Here is a 23,696-nt window from a genome sequence, read left to right on the forward strand (position 1 = left end):
GCAAAAAATAGAGAGGGGGTTATGCATTTTCCAAGCTCTTCATGTCTTGATAGGCAGCTCTGGTCAGATGTAATGAAGAGCTCTGAATGTGTTTAATGGGAGAAAACTGAGAATTAACACTCATGTCATACAGTAGCCAGTTGTCTAATGAAAGATCTGGTCCATGTGCAGCCTGGCTTTAATTATTCAATGTCATTCAATGAAGGATAGAGAAGTCCAAGGGCCTTCGGTGGTATTAGGCTACATCAGGATTGTTATTATTTAAGGTACCAACCTTTTAAAAATGGTGTTTATAAGAAATATGGTTTTGATTATTTATTTTTAACTTGCAAGTGAGGTTTTAAATCAGATCATCTCTGCCTTGTTTACTCATCTAAAGGTAATTTACATCTTATTTATATATATATATTTTATATATTAATCGACTTGATGTTAAAACTGGAACATGTTTCAAACAGGTGCCGAAAGATTAACACGATTATCAGATTATCTTGTAATCGGGTAGAGAGGTAGCATAACGACTCAAAACCCTAGGATTTAACTGGGTCATGCATACACTTGGAAACATCAATTTACAATTTAGATTGTGCTCCCAGAGAAGTTACATTTCATTCAAAGAACTAAATCCATGCAGAAGTATTTCTTGCAACATCTGTCCTGTATGATTTACCTACTTTCTTTGGAGGTTATGGAACTACGTAAAGGCACAGATTACCTCCCATGTAATAAAAACACCAGCAAAAACATTACAGACCAAGAATAATGTAAGGACCTTTGCCAGAGTGGCCTGTCCTGTCACAGATATTGACCTGTTATTGTTGAGGGTGATCTAATTTACCAGCTCTGACTATTTATGCAGATTACGTGGGAACCACATTGCACAATTCCGAAATGCCACAGTCTAGCTGGCATTTAAAATAAAATAGTTTTATCTCTGATGCACCAAAAGTCGCAGGTCTGGTCTGGTCTCGGTTCTGTCGCCGAGTGGACTGTTAATGCTGCTGTAATCTAACACAGCAGGCTGTTACTGACTGGGAGTTAATGACATTCTGATGTATATCTCACACTCTCTTGGGAGAATACAAAGGCTAAATGGTTGGGAATACAATCGCCGGTGTCACGTGTCTAGTGTATGATAATGCATTTGGGCGGATGCAATATTAACCTTTCCTTCTCAAATCGTACTTTATGAATAGTTTGGTATGGAGGTGATACTATTGGGTGAGTTGTGGTTTGGTATTTTCCGCAACACAGACAATAAGGATCTTTAAAACAGACAGAACACACACAAGTAAAAAAAAAGAACAGGCAGTAAAGACCAACTGCGTGTTTCAGGCCAGATGATTAAGCACATCATTTAGAACATGATTCGCCTGAGAAAGATCGAAGAGTCTTTGCTGAGGAAGCTTCTGCTTTTGATGCAATTTGCACCAGTGGGCTTCCTGGCCTATCTATCGAACAGAGCAGTGCTAAGGTGTGTCACTACTCTGGTAATTTCATTAAGTTGAACCTCTTTGCTCCTGCGGCTATGGGGAGAAGACAACGTTGGCCATGCTTGGGTGGCATGTTAGAAGGTATACCATGACGAGACGTTCTCAAACCTTGATCAGACATGTCCTCTCGCTCTTTGAGGGCTTCCCCAGGATGCTTCAGCTTCAGAATCCAGCAGGCCCATCCTCCGACACAGGGCCGATCCTCCCAGTACTCTACTGAAGACAAGGTTCCAAAATCACCCCAAAACGAAGGGTCCCAAGGAAGGTAACCATAGTGCCAAACTCACACATACACCTTACAGTAATACACACACAAACACGCACACACACACACATACACACACACACACACACACACACACACACACACACACACACACACACACACACACACACAAACACCCGCATACATGCACACACAAACACATACACACACACTCTCTCTTGCACTCATATACACAGACACCTTGGAGTAATGGGTCCTCGAGAGAATTGCCTGTCCATTCCAATTGTTTCTCACTGCACATTGTAAGGAACTTAGATAGCTGAATAATACAGGGTTCTGCCATTATCATTTGTTTTGGAGGGTTGTCTTCTGCTCCTGGGTCAACATGACACAATCACAAATCCCTGGCTAAAATTACATTTTACTATTATTTACTTAGCAGCATGACTACAGCTGTTCTGACGTGTTAGTAGGTAGGCCTTCCTATCTGATACCAGTGTTGAAGTTGGATTGTTTCCTAGGAGAGCAAAAGATATTGCCCAAACATGCCATTCATGTAACAAGAAAAAAAAACGGGTGACTCATAAATCACAAATGTTATCACACTTTAATTATGACTTATTTACTATATTGTGTTAATAACAATCTCTTGAGCAGAGTGAAAAGACCAATTGTTCCGGGGATTTTAGATGTACAGTCCCTGATACTCTTATCAGTTACTCTGTCAAACCGCAAATCCAACAGGAAATTAAAGTGACAAAATAATTAAGTGCTTTCCATAATGATTTATACTGTGCCAGTTAACTAATATTTTGGAGATACCATTTTTGCCTTATGAAATCAAATTGTTGGTATCAGACCGTTTTTGGGTGATCGTTTTAGTTAACAATGTGTTAATTATGTTTCTGGCTATTTTTTTATTTCATGTAGCATGATATATTATCTGAATTATTACATGGTATTATGTTGGTATTGTTTTTTGAGGAATATCTTTCTTTCAAATAATATAATATATTATAACTTCTCATTATTATTGTACCTATACCTATTATCATTATTATTATTTAATAGTATTTTTAGAATTATTAGAATTGAGACTAATAGCATCGAAACGTTGCAAGGATAATATAAACAATGTCCATTGGTCGTATCCTGAAACGACACCTCAACTAAAATATGAATACGGGGGCGGGACTTCCGCCTGAGCGGACCCGGAAGATTCGGATGCAAGTTTCCTCATATGTGCATCCATATGTATTCTACATTTTACGCTGATCTATAATAGTAAACACATTAAAAATGTTATCGTTAGATTTCCTTGACGATGTGCGGCGCATGAATAAGCGGCAGGTATGTCGACGACTCTGAGTTTGTTACTTCCTTGCTAATCGCTTACCTTTGATGCCAAATAGGGACACAAAGCTAAATGCTAACCCGCTAGCTGCTATCTCAATCACACGTTGCATTCAATATGCTACACTCTATTGTGTGTACCTGCACCTTGGCCATGGGATTTACCTTGGAAGGAAATCTGACTGCATTCTCTCAGAATATTAACAACTCTGTCTACTCTTGTCTCTTCATGCTACTATTTTTGATTTCGGACTTGTGGCTCTTTTAACTGCTTTGTATAACATTAAAGAATAATATTGTATCATGCCTTACTAGTCAGACTGATACTATATGATTGTTTAAATATAAACCCTTGGACCAAGACGCCAATGTTGTCTGTTGAATATGGTCCAAGTATTTTACTTGGACCATTTTACTTGGCTTTTTATTTATTTAGACTCGGTTGGCTTGGAATGAGGGATACATGTATTTTCATTGTTCCATATTGTGTGCAGTAGGACCAAAAACATAACGTTATTGGGAATAAAGAACACAATGGAGTTTAACCAATTCCTTAATGTCGTTACACCTCCATTTCTTATGTGTTTTTAATGTTTGCATTAAAGTCCACACATTTGGCTTATGGCCTGGCACAAGTATTCCACCATATAAAAGGACATGTACAGCTAACACAACTTACAAAAAAATCCAGTTTGTTGCTATAATTCATCATTAAGCCTAATTATATTTAGCCTGATACTATTTTATGTTCATACTATCTTATCCAAAACTACCTGCCGTTATTCGATTCATTTTCATATGCAGAGCAGGACATGTTTTTTCAACTTCCTGAAGTATGCCAAAAGGTTTGAATGCGATAGATATTTGAGAGTAGAACACGGAACCTTTTGTGCTCAAAGTCAACACCCTAACCACAAGACTACCCCTCCCCCAATCCCCATGCACCGTCTCCCCAACTCAATATACCCACACTTCTTGTTTAGAACTGAAGACCTTGTTATTTTTGTCTCAGCTGTATTACCAGGTTTTGAACTTTGGTATGATCGTGTCGTCCGCTTTGATGATCTGGAAAGGACTGATGGTCGTCACCGGAAGTGAGAGTCCCATCGTAGTCGTTCTCAGGTAAGATTACATTTTGTGGGTGTGTGACGTGTATCTATGTATCTATGGCGTTTTTTCCAATTGGCCATCTGACCATATATTGGCAAATTAGGGGATAATCTAAAATTTTCAAATGCGCTTCGCTCAATGTGCGCATGCTCCGAAACACTTCTGTGAAAGCAGGACAATGGAAATATCCAGTGTTTTGCAGACAATTGCATTTTAAAGGATTTGACAACTAATCTATATTCCCGCCAGGACTTTTTTTTTCATGGATCATCATCTGACGACCTGCATCTCAGTTCTCCATATGCCTGTTCACTAACACTTTGCTTCGGACTCCATAAGAGTAGTTAAAAACATGTATATGATTTGGATTGTAATATTAAAGATTAAACAGAGCATGAGACTGTGATATGGTCTCACCAATCAAGATACCAAAAATGAATGATACAGATATAGATAGATGGATATAGATAACCTTGTAGATGTATGCCCGTTGGTATGAAGTAGCTTCTAGATTCGTTTTTCAACCTATTACAATAATGAAATTGAAGTGTGATTCTGGCTTGGTGTATGGAAAGCCTTGGATTTATTTTATTTTATTTAAACCCAGACCAATGTATCTGGGTTTAATGTGCAACGTCGTTGCAACACCAATGCTGCAGCTTATTTACGTATGCTGATTATTTTACAACCTTGTATTCCTAAAGGACAACAATACAATGGTGTTGATTTCAGCATAACTTAACCTGTGACAGGGGAAATCTGTAATAGGGATGCACCGAATATTCGGCCACCGAAATTGTTCGGCCGAAAATGGCCCAAAACATAATTTTCGGTTTCGGCCGAAGGAGTAAAAAGGCAGAACAAAATACATCAAAATCGTTATTTTTGATTAAAAAAAATGTTTTACTCATTTATTTAAAGGTACATTGTGCTTAAATTCTTGCTATAAGGTCTGCTGGAGTGTTAGAAAACGTTCAGTATTAAATAAATATTTTGTATCAAATTTGTCGTTTTCTTTTACTGAAATGCAAGACAAAAAAGATATAAAGGACATTTAATTGTTTGATTTATGCAATGGTGAAAAATTAAAGCAAAATGAATGAAAAACAGCAAAAGCCACATTCGGTATTCGGTTTCGGCTTTCTGCCAACTGTTTCAGTATATTCGGTTTCGGTTTCGGCCAAGAATTTTCATTTCGGTGCATCCCTAATCTGTAATGAATCAAGTAAGGAGTTATGAGTAAAGCGGGATATTAGTGTAGGACCATACACGGGATGATTTGATGAATGCAGGATTTGATTGGTTTGTGTGTGAAGGGACAGGCAAGCTAGCCAGCTGTGTTGGCCTGCTGTGTGTTAGCCCATAGTGGACAGGCGGAGGGGGTGTGGAGGCAAGATGATAGTTAGTCATCACAAGATATGATGATTTAATGCGACCCAACATGGGGAACGATTAGACTTGCTTGTGATGTTTTCCAGAAAGGAAATCTAGAACAATTTGCATTAGGGTTCTTGGGGGGGTTAACCCAAATATATATATTTTCTCAAACAAACCCCAAATAAGCAGCAAGGGGACTATAAATAGGTTAACACTTAATTATGTATGTTTTAATACAATTAAATTAAAGTGACCAGGAGCCTAATTTGAATAATTATTATTGAAGGTAAACCACGAAATGGCTGTGTTTCAGAAGGTCTTCCTCCTGCTCTGTCTCCATCTGCTGTTGACATCAGTCTGAATTAGGTTTAGTTTTAGTATAATACATGAAGAGTACTGATCTGGTTCATAATGATGATCATACTTGCCAGATGTGACTCATTTCAAAGTAAAAGCGGATTTCCGGGATGAACTAAATATAGCAGTGATTGGGGCTGCATGCAGTTCATTCACAAACTATTAAACCATCACTTTTTCCCATATTTTTATTCTAACGTTACAGCTGTATTAGAACTTCACTTTCATATTTTCCCTCATTAGTGTACAGTGTGCCATTATGATTATCAAGACAATGAGTCGGCAATACATTTTGCCGAAAAACAACAGCTACCGATATCTGAAATATTCAGGAGGATTCCCTTGTGTATGTTTTTAAGTATTTGCATTCTGACTATATTTTGTGTCTTGAGGGCAGACGAGGCAATGGGGCAGGTTTTCCCTCCACTGTTTTGTGTCATCCTTCAAATGGGTGGCCTAATTGTGTCGTTCCAGTGGCAGCATGGAGCCTGCGTTCCACAGAGGAGACCTGCTGTTCCTCACCAACCGGGTGGAGGACCCCATCCGGGTCGGGGAGATCGTCGTCTTCAGGATAGAGGGCCGCGAGATCCCCATAGTACACAGAGTACTGAAGATTCATGAAAAGTACACGTCCTCCGGCTTCTAATGATGTAGCAGCAGTAGTTGAGGTTGGATATTAAAGGTGACATGTTATACCGCCAGGTGTGATACGGCTAATCACACTCAAACCTGGTGGTATAATAGGTCACCCTAAATACCTGTTGAACAATCGAGTTGCATTGCAAAGTGACATTTCACTTTTTATTTTTGTATTTTTGTACATCTGAGGCCATATTCAGAGGTACTCGACTCTAAATTGAGGTTTCAAACTTCCCTATACTTTACTGTAGAAAGTATATCACATACTTGATCAAAGGAAAATTATCAGCAAATTTGTTATCATTATTAACCCTCTTCTAAACACTCAATAGCAGGCACCTGGCGTCCAAACGTTGAAGCGTAACACTCGACCAATGGTTCTTGTGCAGGGACAACGGCGACATCAAATTCCTGACCAAGGGGGACAACAACGCGGTGGACGACCGAGGTCTGTACAAGCAGGGCCAGCACTGGCTGGAGAAGAAGGACGTAGTGGGCAGAGCCAGAGGGTACGCTTCCTCTCCGTCTCCACTGGGACCAAGCAGTTCATACACTTAACATACAATACAATGCATGCACCTAAAAGGCCATATGTATTGAGTTTAGTTTTTATAAGTTCAGCAGATCTTTATGTTGGGAAGTTATTTTTTGGTATGGTTGTGTGTGTGGTTGTATTGGTACGCGTATACTAAACATGTATTCATTGTGGATATGTGCTTCCAGGTTTGTGCCGTATATTGGAATCGTTACCATTTTAATGAACGACTACCCCAAATTTAAGGTAGGTGGCCGACTTCCTGGAGGGCTGAAGTGGGATGAACTACGGGGTAGGATAATGTGAAGTAGTAACGGTGTTGGACTCCCTCCAAAAGGTACTGGGTTAGATTCTTTCTAGACTACCTGTAGGCATCCTTGCCACCCAACCCTTTTCCTTAATGAAATGTATCCGAGTCACATGGAATAAAATAATCTGGTAATTTAGTAAATAGTCTATAGTTGGTCAAGGTGGGGAAAAAGTTGATTCACGTTAGAATCGTAACTCTTATTTTCTATGATTCTGAATAGTTTCTCAATTCTCCCCTAGTATATTGAATCACTACGACGAATCACACATAGTAGTACATATAAGCTCCCTCCCAAAGGAGCAGACCATCGTGGCATTTGGGAAGCGGGAGAGGGAAGGTGGGGTGTGAGCGACCATTCATAAATGCATTGGTTGCATGCCGATGCAACACCAAAATGTCCCTTTGATTTATAAAGTGCATTTGATCGTAATTATCATTATTTCCGAGGGGAAATAGATCGAAGAGGTATAGATAAGTTTCATCTTCAGCTCAGACCTACCGCTACTGCGTTTCATGTTATTTTAATGAAAGCCTGAACTTAATGTATACTGTCTAAAGTCCTGCTTTTCCTCCACCGTCTCCAGTATGCTGTTCTCTTCATGCTGGGGCTCTTTGTATTGGTCCACCGGGAATGAACAGGGTTACAAGGAAGCCATGTCCTGAGGATGGGAGGCTGCGAGTAAGAAAGGTCTCTGTCGAACACGATGCGGATCCAGCTTTGTCCGAGAAAAATGTCAACCATTGCCTGTCAAAAACAACTTCTGTTTAGTTTCATTTTTTTTTTTTTTTTTTTTTAATCCGACCGGCTTTTGTACTATTTTGATTGGCCGCATTTTCTAGAAATGGGGCTATAAGGCGTCAATGTGTGTATAAGCTTTACACTTGTCTGTTTTGTGAGGGGGACTAGACTTAAGGTTCATTTCACATTACAATTTTATTTGTCATGTTCCCCAGAAAATGTCAGCATTCTTCTTATTTTGTGTCTTTTCATGTTGATTCATTGTCCGATGAAATTATGTGAAGTATCTTAAGACACATTATGAGTTTGATATTAAATTTAAATCTGTTGCCCTCAATGTGTGAATTGTTTTTACTTCATTCATTCGAAAATACTCGTATTCGCTTTTTTTGTCTATCCCTCAAACTCCATCCGTCTACATTTGACTCCTATCTCTCTATGTAGCTGTATCTCCTAACCATCTCCCCTATGTTGCTCTCTCACCTTAGCCTTTCGCTATCTGAAGGTCTCCTATCCATCTCCACTATGTCGCTCTTACCTAAACATCTCACTTTATGTAGCTCTTACCTATCCCTCTCTTTTCTGCTATTGGCAGTATGCCCGCTTTTCAAACTTTTTCCAAATCCTCCAGGACATAATGAGGAAGATGGAAATAATGTTATAGTAAATGTAAGGTATCTGGCTCCTACTTTGCCATAAAGAGCTCTGCAAGCCTTGTATTCCTAACATAATTTGTCAACATGTATTCTATGAGGAGACTGAGCATAAGAGCAGGGGCAAAGGTGACCGGGGACCGGCAAGCTGGGAGACTTCAAAAAGAATGGAAGTTTATACATCCCTAGTATATATCAGCTGGTTATCAAGGGGCTACAGTTGAGTGTTAGGGGTGCCTTCCATCCATAAGGGGGCCTAAGGAAAACAAATAATACAAGAATGCCCATATCAACATCACTACATAGCCTACATAGCCTATAAAAGGCTCTAAATCAGGGTTGCTGTCTGAACATGTTTCTTTGATACCGTTTTTTTGTGTGGGGCTTGTGTTTCTAAAATACAGACAATCTCAAAGACAAAGCAATGCAGTTTCTTTGTGAGTTTATGAACACAATGATAGGTGTTAAAAATTGGCTTTCCTTAACATAAACAAAGACATTTCCCACATGCATTGACACAATAAAGGCAGAAATTGGTGCAAAACAATTCAATCGAATGCAAGAAATTAAGTGTCAGATACTCAAACTTTCCTTGGTTGGACCCCCAAACCCACCGCTTTACGGGACCCCCGGGCCCCTCCAACTCCTACAGTTTGCCCCTTGGCTGCGATGTAAGGTACATTTTCCGGGCCGTCCCTGTCAAGGAAAGTCACAGTTTAATCAAACATGATGTGGAACTTCAGCCAGGAGTACGAATGGACAAGATGATTGCAGGTGGTTGTTTTGTCAGACCGCGGGGACCGATCGCGTCATCACGCATGTAGGTGTCTGTTATAGCGCACTGTTGTATTTGGTGGATAGTTCCTATGCTATGGTTATGATGAAAATCAACAAAATCTTTCAAAACCGTCCGGGGTCAAGTGGGTGCCAAATGTCGGATACTTTTGAAGGATTATGTATTTATCCTAGTATTCCACTTATTACTTTTCCGTCGGCATCTTTGATTACTCTAATTTGAGAAATGTTGGTTTGATTCACGAATCTGTCCTGTAGTTTTAGTGGGTCAACATCACTCTATTCTCAGGCCTTAATCAATTTGAAGAAGACCAAGGTCATTGTAGTAGGCTATCGTCTCTTCTTTTACGCGCTGCCATTTGCGCATTCGTAAAACGGATGTTTACACAGCCAGACACACACACACACACACACACACACACACACACACACACACACACACACACACACACACACACACACACACACACACACACACACACACACACACACACACACACACACAGCCATCAAACACGTGGGCCTGTATCAAAAAAATCGAATCAAATCATATGGCCAGCCGTCATACGGAAAGGTTCGGCTAAGATCGACCCCTATACAGCCTGGTCACAATTTCAAACTGTGAATTGCTGTGCAGGTTTGCACGCACATGAGACAGAGCCCACCCACGCCTGAAGCTATAAATGTGTAGTGCGTCCGAGCGCCCTCACACCGAACTCCCAGTCGCCAGTAGTTGGAGGTTTTGCGCGCCAAGGGACTCAGCCGTTCCGGTTTCAGCTATGTCTGGGTTAACACTTAGCAACGTCTGCCATGGGGCTTTACTGACTTATCTGGTGTTTTTTTCGGTGCTTTCTCTCACTACCGCTGTGAGCTTCGATTTGACAGAGCTAAGGAATAAAGTTGCAAAGATTAAAGTGAACCCGAGAGGCAATCTTTGGGCTACAGGTATGTGGATACTTCTTATTTTTTTGCTTTTTAATCTCATTTGTATTCAAAGTATAATTGACAGATTAAGTCCTATCAAATGCTTTCCAATGTTTTCCATGCATTAATGTCTTATACTTGTTGACTTGTTAATGGTTCATGTGCAATCATGTATTACAACGCATAATAACAATATGCATTTTATTTATCGCTTCAAAGGACACTTTATGGGCAAGAAAAGTGTGATGGACAAGCCTCTGCTGTCATCCGCCGATGGGCAAGGTGTGGACGCGCTGCAGGTGGCACTGGGTCCGGAGCAGGACGACCTGGGGAACATCTTCCAGGAGGTTCTGCGGGTCGCTGTACAAGCGCAGATCGACACGCAAGAGACCCGCTCTAAAAAGCAGGTGAGGAAAACCCAAGTCCACCGTTTCTATGTGATGAATCGTGTTTGCATACTTTGAACCACTACAGTGACATTGTAATTCTTTCTGATTAAAGGAGTCAGAGTTGTTGATGAAGATTTTGGAGAGCTACGTCGACAGCAGCAAAAAGTGAGGCGTGGGGAAAGCACTGCTGAGTGCTGACTGCTACTACGCATATGGACAATTAATAAGCATCGCGATGTCACTGATGTTCTCATGCATCCTCTTGATTGTAACTCCCAGCTGCAGAGTAATATACAAACGCTGTTTTTGGTTGATTTGATTTGGCCAGTGGATATTTGATCTCAAATGTAGCCTATTACCTTACAATATGTGTTTGCATATGTGGAGTGTATGCTTCAAATAAATATCATTCATTTATTTAATTATTATGCTTTCAACGTCATTTCCTTTCCATAATTCAACGTTTTTATGTTCAATATATAAAGCCTATGCAAAATGCGGTGTAAATATTTTAAACTATAGCCAACTAATATTTGTATTATTGATATGAACATTCCATAATCGTCCTGCATACGCTGTGAGAGCATAGACCCCCGTTAGCAAGTTATAAAACATTTGAAAAAAATATTGACTTAAATGTGTCCAGATGTAAAACAAACAAATAAAATCAATTTAAGTATCCCTCTATTTTAATGTGTATGATTGATGCCAACATACTATTATTTATCTTCCTTTAAAAATATTTATATTCCCTTTAATTATAGTCACAAACCCATCAGATAGAAAATAGCGTTGAATTATCAACAACTTAAAAGTTTATTTGAAAATTAACACTTCATTAGATAAATCTCCATCTCTCACGGGTCATATTTAATATGCGTAATTTGACCCTTGTAAAACATACATTCTAAGTGAATGGTGCCAACTCAAAGACCTTATGAACAACATAACAAGGTAAAAATCTGTAATTCAAATGTGATTTTGTTCTCAATTGAAGATTGCACAATCTGACACCTCTGAAGTGGAATGCTCCAATAAAATGAGTCAATTGTTGTTACTTTTGGAGACTTCAAAGACAACAACAGAACTGGACTTCAAAATGGGTTGAACACTTGACACCCATCTTATTCGTCATCCCACAGGATGAAGATGCGAAGTAGGTTACCAGGACAGAACCAAGCTGCATTCAAGCCTTCACATTTCATTTCACTATGACCTTTCCCATAATAACCATTTCTCAAAGTGTTTATTTTGGATGGCTGATTTTACAACACATTATTTGGCTCCGAAATGTGCAGCTTCCCACATGCTTTTGAAACTCTTCAACTGTCCTCTCCAGAGATTTGCAATAAGAGTTATAAATGTATTGCTCTTGAACCTTAGCTGTTGTATCGGGTGGATTTTGTGAGAAATACAACACGTTATTCCCACAACTCTAAATGCAATCCTCCTATGACATAAGAGGCCTGTCTCGACTAATGAAGAATACGTTTATCTTCTCAGTGGCTAGTCTGCAATAAAACACACTCACACACACCAAGAGCACAAACCACAGCCTTATTGTTAACTCTTACAAACCAGTTTACTTTTTAAGACGGCAATGGGGAGCCGTGATCAGTCCCAATTATAATCGTTGTCTAAAGCTGTTCATTGCTCTGCCTTGCTGATGAACTGCATTACAACAATGTGCTCAATATATGAATGGCTAGATATCTTCATGTAAAGTATAGTCTTGGTCTAGGTAAACAAATTCACAATGCCTTCTATTATTCAAGGATAGAATGAGATTATAGATGAAGCACTTGTGAAATGTTCAGCACAGGACATAATATGAATAACAGAAGGGGGGAGAAAAGAGCACCAACATTTGGGATACTCAATCAATTCTGAAAGAATAACTCAAAATAGAACAGCATATATCCCAACATTATTTTTTAATGGGGTAAACATAGAAGCTAGTAGTGATGTGCAGTTAAACCGCAGCATGGAGATTGAATAGGTTTATGAATGTCCTTTATCTTGTTCACACAGTGTTATCTCACTCTTTTCTAATCACACGGTATCTGTTATGACTACAATCAGGAACCCGTATAATCCTTCCTATTAGGTCTCTAAAATATCACCATGGTATTTCCATTTGATGACCTTAATCACCTGAGAACCCCCCCAAAAAAGTTTCATTAAGAAGTTACACCCCCCACAGTCTTACTGGCATTCATTTTGAAGTAGTACAATTATTACTATTTGCTAATTAGGCCTAAACAATTTTTTTGTTTGGTTCCGGTTTCCGACCGACCCTGTCAATTTATGTGCGACCCAAATTATTTTATGAGCTTTAAAAAAAAAAAAAGATATTTTTATTTTTTTTATGCAAACTATAATCACGTTTTGGTACAGCACCTCTTCATTCTGTACAAGGATGAGCGAATTTTCTCGTTTTTAAATGAAAACAACCTACCTATCATTCGCTGCCGCTGGAAAAAATAAAATAAATTCCCTACCTACCCATGACCTCAACTGACAACCAACAGGAACCAAACTTTTTTTTTTTTTAGGCCTTAGTCATCTAGCATACACTTTTATCAAAAGTGGTGTAAAGTGAATGTTATGAAAATGTATCATGTATGTGACATTTAAAAACACACCCTTTCCAGTGTTGCATTGATTATGCTGGCTGTAATATAAAGCACACACTAGAGAAATGTATCTTGCTCCGGAATATATTTTCTTTGCATAATACTTCCATGTGCAGGAATCAGAGTTAAGGACTGCATCGCTGCAGGCCACAATGTCTCAGGTGAAGCTTGCGATGTGACATAAGCGGTTGATTGTGGTCACATTAAATGTGAACAAAATGTGTTGATTGGAGCTGTTCACACGCATGGCTCATGGGGAGTATGAGGTCATTGGTTTCATGTTGAGGGCTCTGTCTGCACCCATGCTGGGTGGACCTCAGGCCAAGGCAGCGGTGTGAAAAAGTGATTGGACCACAATATGAAGCCAATAGGCCCAGCAAATAGAGCTAGCTATAGAGGCTTTTATCTTGGGATTGGGGTGGTTCAATAACATTGTTGAGTAGTCATTTAAAAAGAGTAAGTATTAGTAACACATATTTACTAGAAAAGGCAATTTCTGAATACATTGTGGTTTCAGAATCAGAATCACTTTTATTACATCTTATTGTACAGTACACAAGAATACAATTCTTAGGCTTGGTTCCTCAACATTCACATAGCAGCAACAGTACAAGGTAGTAGTAGCTTTCCAAAGAAAGCTACCTTTCTTTGGTGCACCTCTGCAGCAGACATCAGCAGGGAAGAATGTCCCACACAGCAGATTTCCTCCCCACCTACTGGGTATGGGGAAATGATCACTGCCCACTGCATATGGGCAGTGATCCACTCCATTGCATCCCACTCAGTCTTAAATGCCAGCGCAGCTGACCCTCATGTTAGATAAAAGAGAAGACAGGCCTCGACCCCCCAACAACCTTGCGGCATGACCGTAATGTACACACGCCAACCCAAGCTTTTCCATTGTTTCCTCCACCGTCGTACCAACACTATCCAATGTAGATCCACCTTACAACAAGTTATGTCCAGTAAAGACACCTACCCAGATAGCAGGCAGTGAAACTCCTTCAAACACTTTACCAAGTGCATCCACATCCGAGTACCAAGGTTATTTTAATTAATTGAACAGAGAAAACCTACAGATTTCCCTCCATGCCTCAATGCCTCCACCTGAACACACTAATCCTCAGGAAAGTCTTGCCCCTTCCTGTACTGAACACCCTCTTTAAAATAGTTTGCACACGTCAGACCCATCTCCTGGTATCCTGGTATAACAAAATCAAGCTTTGGCACCAGCCATGTTTCCTGCACATAGAATCCGCAATCAACTTTTTTACTCAAAAAGAGCTTCCCTTTGTGAACTTTGAGAACTGCCCACATGCCTTTCTTAAAGGTGACAAATCATTATTTGTTATTTGAGTGTGATTTGATTAGCCATTACAAGCCATTTCGAAAAACTGCCTCTTCTGACATCACAAGTGGGTGTGTCCATCTAGATGTGTGCTGGATAGATCAGTCTACCAGCCTTCCCAGTGTACTGTAGCAAACGTTGCTCATCTATCCGTCATACATCTAGTTTCTAGGAGGACACGCCCACACGCCCGTAGACTTTCAAAACGGCTTGTAATGGCTATATCACACCTGGTATAATATAACACCTTTAATGGTCTATATTCCTACCTGCTAGAATCATATAAATAAATAAATAAATAAATAAATAAATAAGATTATTCATAAATGAGTGAAGTCTTTTGCAATCTGGGGTATTTACCTTCAACATAAGTTTACAGAAAAACGAAGTTCACATAACGATACACTGTCACCCTCTGGTATAAATATAATTTTTGACGCAATTCACTGGTCCCTATTGGATTGATAATGCTTCTTGACTTGTCCACATCTGAGAGAAAGAGAGAGAGAGAGAGAGAGAGAGAGAGAGAGAGAGAGAGAGAGAGAGAGAGAGAGAGAGAGAGAGAGAGAGAGAGAGAGAGAGAGAGAGAGAGAGAGAGAGAGAGAGTTGTTCATGGTATGGGTTCATTTATTCATTCGGATAAAATAGATGGATGGATTCAATGTTCCATGTACAGTTGACGTCAGGCCCGTATTGCTTTAAACATGACCTCATTGTGCAATGTGACCCCTTTCTTGCTTCTGATTGGCTAACCCGAGACGAGTCTGTGCAAAGAGGGCAGGGCCAGTGAAGCCATTTTATTATCATCATTAGGGAAGAAGCAGGTGCAACGCTTTGTTTTATTTTGTGTATTTTTTTTTAGCCCCAAACGCCAACAATGGGGCAGTGTGGGATTACGTCTTCCAAAACCGTCTTGGTGTTTCTTAACCTGATATTTTGGGTAAGAAAAATAAAACTAACGTATATTGTATCAATGCAGAGTCGAATTGCATCCCAATGAGGCTCCGGAGGAGCAGCAGGCCAGCAAACTGCGCCATGCAGATACCCTGCGTTGCGTTTATCATTTAGTTGCTCACACTCTTAATGTTTTGTATATTTCAAATCGACCGCAGTTGTTAAACCCAACAAATATTATACAAAGCCTTTACTGTGCTCTGCTGTCCTCCTGAAGTTTAGGCAGTGCTTCCATTTACTGAAAACTCTTAGTGCAGGTGGCAAGTACATTACTAGGATTTGATGTTGCATGCATACAAATGTATTGCATGGTAAAACACCGCCGTACACACAAACTCAACTCAAGTACGACCATCTGTCCTGTTGTCTCATAGGCGGCTGCAGGAATACTGTGCTACATTGGCGCCTATGTATTCATCACATACGACGACTACGACCACTTCTTCGAGGATGTGTACACCCTGATCCCCGCCGTCATCATCATAGTCGTGGGGACTCTGCTCTTCGTCATTGGGCTGATCGGCTGCTGCGCCACCATACGTGAGAGCTCCTGTGGTCTGGCCACTGTACGTATTATTCATAGATTAATCTCTTCTAGTACGGATCAAAATGTGACGTGGTGGCGTGCACCCTTGCTACAGCATTATTAAGTCAATGTGGTCCAGTGCTGCTGCTCTACCCATGCTAGCTGCACTGTGCCTCCTGGGGCCGTATTCACAAAGGATCTTAGGGCTAAAAGTAGGTCCTAACTGGCGAATTTAGGAGTAACTCCTAAAAATAATGGGTGTGTCACTCTTAAATGTAGGACTCCTAACTTTTTTCACTAAGAGCAATTCACAAAGTATTTTAGGTCTAAAAGTAGCACCTAAGTCTAGGAGAGCTTAAAAGTCCTCAAGAGGACTTCTAACTCAGAAAGACCTATTCACAAAGAATCGTGAAATGCCTGCGAGACGAAATGTTAGGGTATTCAACTTATTATGGAGTTAATGCGCGATGCAATAACATCCCCGACTAACAGGAATAATCCGATTAGTCCCGAAATAAAATGTTTGGCCACACTACGTTATTTAGCAACAGGGGAAATGCAACTTTGCAATGCCGACGATTTAAAATTATCGCAACCATCAGTCAGCCGTGCCATAAACTTTCCTTTGGACATTCAACAATTACACAGGATCAAAGCCAACTTCATGGCAATTGCAGGTATGCCCGGTGTGGTCGGTGCTATTGACGGGACGCACATAAAAATAATTGCGCCATCAAAAGACGAGGACGTGTTCGTCAATAGGAAGAAAGTGCATTCCATCAACACGCAGGTTGTTTTTGATGCAAATTTTAACATAGCCTACTGGATGTTGTTGCAAAGTGGCCTGGATCTTCAGCTACCCATGATTCGCGCATTTTAATGGTGAGCGGTCTGAGGCAGCTTTTTGAGATGTACCAGTTGGATGTCACTTGCTGGGTGACAGTGACTATCCATGCAAGACGTGGCTCTAGACACCCTACCTCAATCCACAACCGGGAGCACAGTTAAAGTGTAACATGTAAGTGATTACGCAGATTACGCTTAATTAGTCCTATGCGTAAAACACATCGTATTGGCTCTTTGACGCCTTTTATTTGTTGAATCCATATTTATTATTGTTTACTGATTTCTTCCATGTATGCTAGAGCACACAAACATACACGAAATGTTGTGGAGAGAGGAATTGGGCAGATGAAACGTCGGTTTCATGTCCTCCACGGCGAAATACGCCTCACCCCAGAGAGGGGGCAAGCACAGTAATCACTGTATGTGCCATTCTACACAACCTCTGCAAGCGGAGGAACATTCCACAGCCAGACGATGGTGGTGATGATGATGATGATGATGATGGCGATCAACATGACAAGGAATTTGGCCGTGTGGAACCGAGTGGAAAGGCATTTAGGGATCACTTTGAAAACACATTTTAGGTAAACACCTTGGCACAAATCAGTCAACACTTGGGTAGTTCATAACATTTATTTTCTTTTAAATTTTACGTATTTTTATTGTTTGCTTTCTCTCTCTCTTGAACGTGCAGGCTACAACGTCATTATCGTGGTCTGCACAAAATTGTCATCATGCGTGTATTCTGCTAACTGCACTATAACTACTTAATAGGAATTAATTTCTAGCATAGGCTATTTCCTTGTTTTTCTGTGTTTTTTGATTTTGATTTCGGTGGGCTCGTCTGAACAACCAATCACCGAACTGACCGCTTCTAAACTCGTGCACGAGAATTTACGTAATCCATAGCAACGGCGCGTCACTCTTAGTTCACTGTTTGTGATTTATCCTTAGTAAGAGTAGGTCTCAGCGGCTTTGTGAATAACTTTTAAGAAAAAACTCCTATGTAAAATGTTTTAGCGCGAGTTAGGAGCACTCCTAGCGGTAAGATAAAATGCTTTGTGAATACGGCCCCTGGTTTCTTTCAAATACAAAGGGAGGGCTTTAACTCATAACCAGGAAGTTTCACTGGTGACGTTTTGTAGCAGAGTGTTGCCAGCTTGTCACTAATAAAGGTTCTATGTTTTTGTTGAATAGGTATATTATTTCACTCTTTAATAGATTTTGAAAGTCGTATGTTCTCTATTAAAAACAAAAAACCCTAATAATGATGTTTTTTTTGTTTGGTGGCCAAAAGTTGGTACTTGTGCAAAGTCTCACTGCATCTCTTTCTACAGTTTGCTGTTATTCTCCTGCTGGTGTTTGTAACAGAGTGTGTGGTGGTGGTGCTTGGATACATATACAGAGCAAAGGTAGGCCTACCTTTCATACAGCACTGTGAGCCTATAACTTAAAACTGAATATCCAGGGTAGCAGCCAAATTATTTTCCTGTATTTATCATGAAAATATTCATTTGAATTTAAAACAAATGCAAAGACATATATTCCCTATCCACTAGTATGCGTTTTGTCCATCAAAAGGAGAGTTAATAGTGCTTTAGTCATTCCTCTCGTATTGATTTAAATGGGGTCAAACTAATTATCTTCAGCTAGCTACTTAATGCTGGAAGCATGGGAACATGCTAGTTTCACTATCTAATACCCTGACTGCATGGCTGTGTCAGATAATGTGTATGTAGAGTGTATCCTCTAACATCTTGAGGTTTCAGGTGGAAGATCAGGTGAACCACTCCATCCAGAAAGTGTACAACGAATACAACGGCACCAACACGGACGCACCTAGCCGTGCTATTGACTATGTGCAAAGGCAGGTGAGGAACAGAGCCAGCATTCTTGAGTCTACATTTACACTCTTGTTTCCATGTGACCTGATCTATGTTGGATGCTTGCCCAGGTTGGTTCTATAACGTGTGTTTGTGTGTGTGTGGTATTCTACTCCCCTAGCTTCACTGCTGTGGGATTCACAACTACTCTGACTGGAGGAACACCACATGGTTCCAGCAGAGCAAGGCCAACAGCGTTCCACTGAGCTGCTGTCAGCCCAGCATCACCAACTGCACCGGGAGCCTGGCCCGGCCCGGGGACCTCTACCAGGAGGTACAGTACCGGGCACTTTAGATGCTGGTGGTGGTTTGTTGCTTAAAGGGACCCTTGAACACTGCATACAGTGCATGGGGATGTTATATTCTATCATTAAGGTTTTATTATAATTGTATCTATCTACACCTCAAATGTGTCCTCTGGGATAAATAAATTAGATTTCATTCTGTATCAAGTTTATTGCTGGACTGAATACATAATTTCAAGCTTTCAATATTGTGTGCACAAACAAAGATTGTTATATTGACGTGTGTTTGTTCCAAACAGAAATACTTGAGGTCCTAAGGATATTTTCTGTATTTAATTTTTTCATTTCTTCACATTTGTACCTCCTAGGGATGTGAGGCTCTAGTTGTGAAGAAATTAAAGGAGATCATGATGTATGTCATCTGGACTGCCTTGATCTTTTCATCTATACAGGTGAGATACAATTGTACTATAAATCTAAACATAACACTACATCAATACAGGGGAAATAACATTTACTGTAAATCTATAAATAACACTACATGTATACAGGTGAGATAACTTGCAATTAATTACTCTCTCATCCATACATGGGTGTTAAAGGGTAATTCCGGTGTAGAATGGATTTGGGATATATTTTTTATGGTAACGAGTTGAAACGTTTGTTTTGGAGCACAAAAAAATACGTATATAGACGCTTTCTTCAGTTGTTTGTTTTTAGCCGATTCTATCAAAATGCTATAAACTTGGAACGATCGGGGCACTGGATATGGTAAAAGCTAAATCTCTATTTTAAACCACTTAAAAGGCGAACACAGAGATTGTGACATCCGTCAGCAACACACAAGCTCTGTGTTCGCCAATCAACTTATTGAGTCTTAAAAACAAAATGGCGTCGACGGGTGATCTACTGATGGTATTGTGTGTATAAAATGTCCTTTTTAATAAACAATCTGTACACTTACAAAGATCTCAATGCCTTGTTTTATATGTTAAGACCCTTATTATACTACCAAAAAGTGTTGGGCTTTTTTAGTGGTTTAAAATAGCGATTTCGTTTTTACCATAACCAGTGCCCCCATCGTTCCATGTTTATAGTGTTTTGATAGAATCGGCTAAAAACAGCTAACTGAAGAAAACGCCTATATGCGGTTTTTGTGCTCGAAAACAAACGTTTCAATTCGTTATCATACTAAACATATCCCAAATCCATTTTACACCGGAATTACCCTTTAAAGGCACCCAGTGCAACTTTCGAGGCTTAAAAATAAACATTCAATTTCTAGTCTTTTTTACACGTAAGTTTCAATAACTCCATACCATTACATACCGACATTCAAGCAGCAAAGATGAGACGTCGTTGTGTGGTGAGAACTGATAGAAAATCGATAACAACAACAATGCCGCCATTTTCTTTATTTTTTGTAACCTACAATAAATAAAGCAGGCTTCCAGTCAATGGAAAAATGGCTTCTCCCCACCGGCGATTGTTGTTGTTTACGATTTTCTATCAGTTCTCACCACACAACGACGTCTCATCTTTGCTCCTTGAATGTCGATATGTAATGGTATGGAGTTATTGAAACTTACTACGTGTAAAAAAGACTGGAAATTGAATGTTTATTTTTCATTGAATGTTTACATAAAGTTGCACTGGGTGCCTTTAACATTCCACTATACAAAACATCATTACAATTACAATTAGGACATTTAGCAGATGCTTTTATCCAAAGTGACTTACATCGGTTAATACACACATTGACACACCGGCGGCAGAGTCAACCATGCAAGGCGACAGCCAGCTCGTCAGGAGCAGTTAGGGTTAAGTGTCTTGCTCAGGGACACATCAACACTCAGCTAGGAGGAGCTGGGGATCGAACTAGCAACCTTTTCGGTTACATGACAACTGCGCTACCTCCTGAACTAAGCCGACCCCACATCATCTCATCCATACAGGAGAGATAGAAATGTGGAACCGTTTGTTGATATACTTACTGTTTTAAATAACTTTAAATACATACCTGCCCGTTTATAAAAACAAATTATGTATCCATAACTAGTGCATAGATTACCTCTGGCCAGATCTTCTGATTTCTAGTTAATTATCATACCTTATCTTTCCATATCTGCCCTGCTGGCAATATCGTAGATCCAAAAATGTCAATGTATGCTTTTAACAACACATAAGTTTTGTAGACAATCTGATCCTATTTTTTTTTTCAAAGTGTTGATTGAGACCCTTCATGTTAAACCAGAAGGGGCTAGCTAGCATTTATCACCTATGGTGTGCTGACAACATGAGAGAGGTTGTGCTCTCAGCACACCATAGTCTCTGAGGAGTCCCGCCGCGGCCGTAGTGACACAGACTCACGCCATCAACAAGGAGCCTCTTTTTCCCACCGCAGCCTTAATTAGATGTGATGAGATCATGCTGGTCCATGCTTGCTGCTGCACGCTTACCGTATCTCATGTAACCACTTGGCACTTTTAGCCACTGGCTAATTCAACTGTGTGAATTGAAATATTAATCGCAAATCGAATCTTTGAAAATAAAGCTTTATCCGCTTGTTAGGACGAATTCAGAAATGGCATGAAATGTCAAGTCCTTTAGATACGGCAGAAATGAGAACTATATTTTCCTTTTGGTTTGACTGTGGTCTTGGGCTGGTGCCTGTACACATCATTTCACGCTTCTAATCTTTTACTGCCTGTACACAAAGCAGGGCGAGACCACTGAAGAATCAAGTTATTTTTTTCTCCTACCCAGCGAACAACTATTCATGATCAGCCCTACTGTGGACCTGAACAAGCTTATTTTCTTATTCACAAAATGGCATCAAATGTTCATAATTCACCAAGAAGTAACCCATACAATCGTCGTGTCTGAAGACCCACCCGTTTGTCGTGGTCGTGCCCTTCCGGTCATCCGTTCCGCACTAACGTCCCCGCCCCACCCTCTACCCCATGCAGATGCTGGGCATGCTGTGTGCCTGCGTGGTGCTCTGTCGGCAGAGTCACGACCCGGCCTACGAGCTGCTGGTCACCACCAACAGCTACGCATGAACAGGAGTGCCCCTCCCCTCCCCTCCCCTCCCCTCCCCTCCCACCCCCACAGCACCGCCAACACTAACGTTACAACAGCACACCAACAATACTACAACAGCAACAACAACGCTACACTGACCGGAACCCAATCCATTGGACACGCCCTCGCCCCCAAACAAACACACACATACACCAAACATGCACACACAGTTCGATTTCTGCTGTAGTCGTTTAGAAGCTCAAGCACATGTTGTACAATCTTCCATTAATCTGCAGTAGCAAATACTGGTAGGGATGGGGAGAGGGAGGGAGGGGGGGGGGGGGGGGGGATGGACCAATACAATATTTATTGACATGCTTTGTAAGTTAATGTTACTTTAATTGTTTTTAAAAGATTAAACACTGACACGCTGAAGGACCAAAAAGGTAAAAGTTGTACTTGGCATATTGATATTACCGATGATGAGAATTGCACGATCATTATTCTGGTTGTTGACCTTTTTGTTGCTTCATGTGAAGTCGGGGGTCGAGGAGCAGGTTTCTGTGTCTGCTAAGCTCGTTGGGCTGAATGTATTACATAAACGTGTAGGTTTGCACTACGGCCGTGACTGGACGTGTATAGTGAGGTTTTCAAGTTTTCAAGAACATGCAAGCTTTCGATTTTCAAAGGAACCGAGTACAATTATAACCACAGGCTCTTGGTAGAGATTGTTGTAAAACTAAATTATTTTCCTTTTGTTTCGTCTGTGGTTGAAGTAGCCTGGCATCCGCTTTGGTGTCCAGTGGGCCCTCCAGCTCTTGTAGAGCTGTTGGTGCTACGATCCATCTTTCATTTTGGACATGGAAACTCCTGACAAAGTTGGAGGAGTCTCCTTCATCCTGAACAATGTTTAATCTTTGGATTATTTAAATATGTGGTGGTTCTGTTTATTATCGAAGTGCCGTCCTTTTGTAATTTTCTTTGTTGAGGTTTCGATTTATTGTCTACAAATTAATAGTGAGCCATCTAATAAAAAGTGAGCCTTTCAGCCCACTTTAGCATCTACACGTTGCTACAAGTTGAGGCACTCGACAGTGTTACCTTATTAGGAAGTATATCACGAAACTCTCCCGTCATGCATTTCCTTGTCGTCAGGTTTTGTATTTGAGTTCGTTTTTGTATTCTATGGTTTTCTTCTATTGCTAGATATTCAGCTTGTGTAGAAGGTGATACAACTAGATAATGGTGTTGATTGGGAAGGGAGGGTGGAAGACTGATTTAAATAAACTCCTACATTTCACCTTGTTCCAAGTGTTGCTGTCTCACATTTGAGG

General features: G+C 40.3%; 3 protein-coding genes across 3 annotated transcripts; all 3 read left to right on the top strand.

The window, feature by feature from the left end:
- The first annotated feature begins 2,905 nt into the window (after nucleotides 1-2,905).
- On the top strand, nucleotides 2,906-8,476 carry sec11a (SEC11 homolog A, signal peptidase complex subunit). The gene is made up of 6 exons (XM_060071113.1): nucleotides 2,906-3,069; nucleotides 4,085-4,194; nucleotides 6,391-6,540; nucleotides 6,945-7,064; nucleotides 7,279-7,336; nucleotides 7,985-8,476. Exons 1-6 carry the CDS (start codon nucleotides 3,019-3,021, stop codon nucleotides 8,033-8,035), a joined length of 540 nt encoding a protein of 179 aa, XP_059927096.1. The 5' UTR covers nucleotides 2,906-3,018; the 3' UTR covers nucleotides 8,036-8,476.
- A 1,697-nt stretch (nucleotides 8,477-10,173) lies between these two features.
- Nucleotides 10,174-11,587, top strand: nmbb (neuromedin Bb). The gene is made up of 3 exons (XM_060071115.1): nucleotides 10,174-10,532; nucleotides 10,731-10,918; nucleotides 11,013-11,587. Exons 1-3 carry the CDS (start codon nucleotides 10,271-10,273, stop codon nucleotides 11,067-11,069), a joined length of 507 nt encoding a protein of 168 aa, XP_059927098.1. The 5' UTR covers nucleotides 10,174-10,270; the 3' UTR covers nucleotides 11,070-11,587.
- Nucleotides 11,588-15,664: 4,077 nt separating this feature from the next.
- On the top strand, nucleotides 15,665-23,667 carry LOC132471540 (tetraspanin-3-like). Its single transcript, XM_060070645.1, has 7 exons — nucleotides 15,665-15,824; nucleotides 16,213-16,404; nucleotides 18,548-18,622; nucleotides 18,980-19,081; nucleotides 19,215-19,367; nucleotides 19,707-19,790; nucleotides 22,308-23,667. The coding sequence occupies exons 1-7, from the start codon at nucleotides 15,762-15,764 to the stop codon at nucleotides 22,398-22,400; spliced, it is 762 nt and encodes a 253-aa protein (XP_059926628.1). The 5' UTR covers nucleotides 15,665-15,761; the 3' UTR covers nucleotides 22,401-23,667.
- The last annotated feature ends 29 nt before the right edge of the window (nucleotides 23,668-23,696 follow it).

The sequence above is a fragment of the Gadus macrocephalus genome, chromosome 14 (genome assembly GCF_031168955.1).
Source record: "Gadus macrocephalus chromosome 14, ASM3116895v1".
NCBI classification, from domain to species: domain Eukaryota; kingdom Metazoa; phylum Chordata; class Actinopteri; order Gadiformes; family Gadidae; genus Gadus; species Gadus macrocephalus.